The sequence below is a fragment of the Alosa alosa genome, chromosome 6 (assembly GCF_017589495.1).
Source record: "Alosa alosa isolate M-15738 ecotype Scorff River chromosome 6, AALO_Geno_1.1, whole genome shotgun sequence".
In the NCBI taxonomy this organism is placed as follows: Eukaryota; Metazoa; Chordata; class Actinopteri; order Clupeiformes; family Clupeidae; genus Alosa; species Alosa alosa.
Genome location: NC_063194.1, coordinates 12,972,793 through 12,979,127, shown reverse-complemented (window position 1 = coordinate 12,979,127; position 6,335 = coordinate 12,972,793). Strand labels below are relative to the sequence as shown.

At 47.3% G+C, this 6,335-nt stretch overlaps 1 protein-coding gene across 2 annotated transcripts in view; it reads right to left on the bottom strand.

Moving 5' to 3' along the window:
* pdgfab (platelet-derived growth factor alpha polypeptide b) overlaps positions 1–5,725 on the bottom strand; it is a 23,102-nt gene extending 17,377 nt beyond the window's left edge. For both annotated transcript variants that reach the window (XR_007193773.1, XM_048246469.1), the window contains exons 1-3: positions 4,990–5,725; positions 4,104–4,194; position 1 (exon numbers count right to left, since the gene is read on the bottom strand). The exon at position 1 is cut by the window's left edge and continues 116 nt beyond it. Coding sequence is in view for 1 of the 2 variants with exons in the window: in XM_048246469.1 (XP_048102426.1) it covers position 1; positions 4,104–4,194; positions 4,990–5,052 (155 nt within the window). In the remaining variant the exon portion in view is untranslated. The remainder of the gene's footprint in view (positions 2–4,103; positions 4,195–4,989) is intronic.
* Positions 5,726–6,335: the final 610 nt, after the last annotated feature.

Genomic DNA, 6,335 nt, shown 5'->3' with positions numbered 1-6,335 from the left:
CCTCGTCAAAACACAAGGCGGCCATATTACTTCCCCGTTACACAAAGAAGGATGGGGGCAAGAAATATCACTTTTCATGAAAGCTAATTTAACTCCCCACCCCACCACAATGACTCCATTCAGGCCTCTACAGTGCCCTGAGCCTAATAGAAGGTAAATGAGTCTGCGGCCGCGTGATCTGCTAGGCTAGGAGGGATTGTATCATTTCCCTTGGCTTCCACTAGCGCTTTCCACAACAAACAATGGACTCGGTTAGTCATCGCCCTTAATTGGGAATTCACCACCTTGATTATGTTGAGCAAAGAGTCCATGATGTCATTCAGGCAGCCACTGTAAACAGGCCTGAACACAAGATGTCTGAGCGCAAAAAACTCTGTGCAAATACAGAGCATGTGTGCGCCTGTGCCAGCCGAGAACACACACACACACACACACACACACACACACACACACACACACACACACACACACACACACACCTCCCATACACATCCATGGACATTCACTACTACGTTCAATGACATGTATTTGCGAAAGGTTGTTCAGGAAACCTGCCCTACAAACAAACAGGCAAGTGTTCAACCTTTACTGTATTGTGCCTTTGCAAAGCACGCGTGCGACTGCTAGAGACGGCAGCCCCGCCTGCGCTCCAGTTCTGTACAGCTGCTGTTGCAGACACACACTAGCCTACGCTGCCTGCCTCTGTCTGCTGCGGAGTCTCCACAGTCTGGCACAGGTGTTCTTCCCTCGTGGCCTACATCTGGCTCCAGGAGCCTGACCTACTTATAGGTCTGAGTGGCAGACAAACAACTTCACGACAGACGAGCGGCTTTATTCAGTGATACTGCAAACTGAATTATGGGAATCCCACAAACTCAAATTTCAATTCAAAATGCTTTATTGACATGACAAATAAGGCAATTTCATTTTCAAAGCAGTCATAACTGAACCAGTTCTTGCTCTCGTTCTCTCTTCTCTCCCCCCTCCCCCCCAACTCTCTCTATCTGTCTCTTTCTCCTCTCTTCTTCTCTCTCTCCTCAGTCTCTCCGTCTATTCGAGCCCATACTCTTTTGTTTGTTCCCTGTTGCCTTAACGACCTGAGCAAAAGCAAGACACAAATCTCACAGGTAAACACTGAGGCGCTTCCAGGTCCCTTTTGTCCCTGTGTGGACTTCAAACAGACACCCGTCTGTTTAGCAAACACACACACACACACACACACACATAGACTTTCACACTCCTTTGGCCTGTTTGTTTGCTTTGGACTGGGGACCACTCCCGCCTCCTCTGGTTCGGGTCCTGACCCAAAGACTCAGTGGTGACAAGGAAGAGGGAGTGTGTGTGTGTGTGTGTGTGTGTGTGTGTGTGTGTGTGTGTGTGTGCGTGTGTGTGAGTGTAGCGTCCCGTAGAGGAGATCAGGGGGCTGTATGCTACACTCAGCTTGCACCCATCTGACCTCACCTGTCAAACACACCTGAAGCAGGCCAGCATTGGACACTGGGAACAAAATTTTCCTTCCATGAGTAAATACTGGTTTCTCTCTCTCTCACTTACTTCTCTCTCTCTCTCTCTCTCTCTCTCTCTCTCTTCTTAACCTTCTCCTGACCTGCATGTTCTGAATGGGCCTAATACATAAAGAACTCTTTTGTGGAGCAATTTCTTTCAACGCAGAGGAACTGACAAGAGATCAAAAGACGCACAGCAAAGCGCAGCACAAGACAGGAGCGGCAAGAGCTGAGCAGGGGAATGGAGGGATAGAGAGTAAGAGGAAGAGCAAGACAGAGAGAGAGAGAGAGAGAGAGAGAGAGAGAGAGAGAGAGAGAAGTGGCTTTTAAGTTCCTCAAATGGGAAACTGACAACAAGCAAGAACAAGAGAGACAGAGAGACAAGGGCAGAGAGGAAGAGAGAGAGTGAAGAAGAGAGGAGCACAGATGAGTAAGGGAGAAAGAGGGATAGAGAAAGGGGTGTGGGAGAGAGGAAGAGAGAGAGAGAGGTGCCGGAAAGTGTGTAGTAGAGAATAGCACAGGTGATTGAGGGAGAGAGTGAAGAGGAGAAGAGCACAACTGAGGGAGAGAGGGGGATTGAGAGAGGGGTGGAAGAGAGGAAAAGAGAGAGAGTGAGAGAGTGAAGATCACAGGTGATTGAAACTAATAACAGGGCCCAAGCCGGAGTGGCAGAGTGGAGTGCTAAAAAAGCCCCTCTCTTCTCCTCTTCTCTCCTCTCTTCTCCTCTCCTCTCCTGGCCTGAATCACTAACGCTCCACTGACTTCCAATTACTCCCTCCATTAGCGGAAAGCCTCCACTCTCTCTTCCTCTCCCACCCTCCCTTACATCACTCTCTCTTCAAACAACGAGCTGCTCTTGTGGCGAGCGAACAGGACGCGCTCCAGGGAGAGAGAGAGAGGGAGAGAGGGCAGCTGTTATCTGGCCCGGCTCTCAGAGCGCAAGATAAGGGCTGGCCGCTGCATGCCAGTGCAGACCAGAGGATAATCACCCTTTAGGGCACCTGCCTAGGTGTGAACAGCCAAAGATTAGGACTGTAAAAGCACAGTTTTTTTTTTTTTTTTTTTGCTGATGCACTGAAAAAGCTGGTGGCATTAACTGACTCAAACAGCGTGAAAGAGTCTGATTGAGCAAGCCAGGGGGACTAAGAGCTGGCCAAAGCATCTGTCTGTGGATACTCACACTACAGTATTTTTGAACTAAATGTGTCTGTGTGCGTGTAGTAAATGTGTCCTTCTTTCAGACACACACAAACACACATAACTAACACCACTAACAAAAAATACAGACACACACACACCATAGGTCACAGGCAACATTACTGTCCTGTCGCTTGCAACAAAAGCACTGAAAATACACTGCTGGCGTCACATGCCTCTGAATGGGCCGACCTGACGGTCTGGCAGCCAGACAGATTTATGCTGCCGCAATAATAATCAGGGTACTACTGTTACCCCGGAAAACATTCCTTCACGAGGAAGGCATCTAAATTCAATTATGAACACCTCTTCTCATGCAAGGGACACTGCAACACACACAAGAAAGCTTTATTCCGGGGCTAAAGTCCAGTCGCAATCAGACAAAAGAGTCGTCTGTACTTTCTGTAAAGAAAGTGGCCTGTTTCCCTCTTAAATAGAAGATCACCCCAGGGCAGTTGCCCGAAATGAGCACTAGTGCACCAACAAAGATATGATATTGACCGTGTCAACTATGTCTCTGTATTTAGGCCGACCTTTGAAGAGCTATTTGTAATTCGGTGTTCACCACCAAACCACATAAAAGCCCTCATACGATATATGGTGCGTGCCTGAATAAATACAGACTCATGTGAACGCAAACAGCCTCAACCCGTGCAACACTGTAATACAACCCAACTTTGAGAGAGAGAGAGAGAGAGAGTCGTGTTGGCTACCACATTCAAGCAGCACGATTGTGGCTGGCAACCTCGCGCCTTGCGTTCTCGTTTTACAGTGATACGTACACCCACCGACAAACGCCATAAAGCGACCTGATTGCGGTTGACAACTGCCAGAGGAATCCAGCCAAACGCATACCTATGTGAAAGTCCACGTATGTCATATGTGTACAGCCGCGCATATGTACGCGCTTACACCACAACTCAGTTTCAGTGGCTGCCTACAGCCAACGGATCACGCCCGTAACCGCACAAGTTGGCCTCATCAGTCACCCTCTCCCGTCAACATAAATCGCATCCCGCGTTTCTGATGCGTGTTTGTTTACGCAGAGTTCATAAATACGACTTTGACACATCACAAAAAGAACCTCCCCCGGATATATCAAGTTTAAACTCAACTAGTGTGCAAAGTAAGATTGGATTGCTATTTGTTCCAACGCAACATAGCGCACATTTTTCCTCATTCACGAGTCTTTTCGATAACCGGGGGGGTCTCTGGATTTTTTTGTGCAAATAATAGTCTTTCTTTTATGCCACCCTAGCACTGCCTGGAACCAGACGGTTTATAGTGAAACACCATATAACTCCTAAATAGGGTAAACATGCACATGGTATCGCTCAGAATGAGAGATTAGAATTGGACAAAGTTCACTGCAGCGGACCAAGTCAAGGAGCTGGGATTTACCTACGAAGTCTATGTCCAAGAGCCGCTGGAGGTCGCTGATGCTGTTGATTTCACTGTGGGACAGTCGCTCAATCAGCTCTTGTGGAAGTTCCTTCAGTCAAAAGAATTAAGAAATGAATAAACACACAGGATTAGGGAAGACTAAATCAAACAAAACGCCTACATGTATTCACTAAATTAGACATTATTATATGCGCTAGAGTGTTTACGGTGAGACCGACAGCATGCGTGCTTCACTGCTCGTGTACACAGGGCGCAGTTTACAGCTCACTCAGCCGCTCCACTTTCCACTTGCACTTGTTGCAGCGTCACTGCGCTTCGTTTGCCATGAGACACATGTATTTATATCACTGCAAGGCAAGAACTTATGCCCCAGCCAAATGTAACCGGGAAACTAAACTGAATGGACGGGTTTGTAAACATGCTATCCTCTATAGATCTGCACTACACTGAGTCATGCCTGAGTGTTTTAACAGCGTGCTGAGGAACACCCTGAGTGTTGATCTTCTGATCCCAGTGAAGTAGATAAGTTGCCCCAGGGCAACACGTTTGTCTTGCATTTACTTCCATTCGGTTAAGGCACCGGATACCGACTTAACAAGTACAGTAAATGAGCACACACTGTGTATGCCATAGTAGCCCATCTGTTTCAAAGCAAAATTAGAGCAATATTTAACTGACTTTGTAAACATGTGTTGTAAGTGATTTTGCCGTGGTTTTCCCACGCCTCTGCTGAAATACAAGAAACCTCGGCAACCGAATCCCTCAGCGCATGCAAAACCTAATTTAGTTACTAGTGCCAGCAAGAGGGGTTAGGCTATACGGGGCAATGCTGAACACATTTCAACCTGTTGTGTGTTGTGCGGACGTGTTTTGTGCGCTTTACCTCGGCATTAATGAGCACCAGGCACGACGTACAGAGGAGGAAGTAGAAAAGTGCGGTTCTCATCTCCCTTTAATTTCGATTTCCCCCAAAACAAGAAACACGTTTTCTTTAGGAGCCGCCAAGTCGCTCCTGAGCGCAGGGGACCCAGTACCATCCCTCGGAGAAAGCGGGGTGAGAGAGGGGATCCTCCAAGAGCCACGTCCAGCCCAGCGAACAGTGGCTCTCGGCAAATCTGAAGGAGTTTCAAGTTGACCGTGGCGTTTCAGGGCCAGACCTGTTCAATTTCCAATTTGTACTCGCCCGAGACTCCCAGAGTAGCTTTTCTGATGGTAGCTTCTCAGGCGACAGTTCGACATGGTTCCAGAAGTCAGCCAAGCGAAACAAGTTCTAGATCGGAACCTGCAGGCATTGCTCCAGAAATTATATTATGGGATTATTTTATTGCAGGCTATGAAAACAAATGAGAAAATACCTTGAATAGAAAATCGAAAGTTTCCCAAATGGCAAGTAATTTAACAATCAGCAGAAAAGTGACAGACTCCAATTTGTAGCTGGAAATTGCTAAAGACAAATCTTCTCAACTGCGTCCGCTTTCTCAGTGATACAATCCAAAAAACGTGGTCCGTGAATAAAAAAATGAAAAAGAGGTGAGGGTTACGTGTACCGATTTCTCTCCTGTAGTGTTCGAAGAAGGGGCAGATGCGCGACAGGTCCTTCTGTGTCCAGGACTGCGCGCTGTGTGCGAGGCTGAGCGCGTCTGAGCCGCGGGATATAACCAGCCTCAGCCTGCGTCTCAGATGCGCCGCCCCCCGTCTTTCCAGTAATCTCGCATCAATCCACCAGGGAGCTGGTTGGCTGTTTGCTGCATGTAAAATATAACCCTGCCCTCCCTCCCCACACCGCTCCACTCTCAGACTAATAGTCAGGTATAAATGGCATTTGTGCAGATGCCATGAATTGAGCTTGACTACTTCAGTGAGATGGATTATCTGCCTTCATTTGTGTGTTGTGTGTTTAACTGATAGTTGTGGATTAATCTGAATGCTCATACTTGCTCAAGATTCTTCAACATAATATCCAAACCCCAACTAAATAGTCCAGCATAATTATGCAACAGCCAGGAAGTGTTGAGACATTGACTAGTTTGACTTTTTTCATTTCCCAAAAAGAAAAGAGCAAGACAAGTCATGTATGTGCAGTGTGACAGACTCTGAGTACAATTCCATGTCAAATTCCTCAGTCTAAATTTAGACATGCCAGCCCTTCATCCTGAGGGGAAAGTCATTCATTCCCTCTTCCCCACTACACTCCACTCCACTCCCGTGTGAGAAAGGATGACACATCGC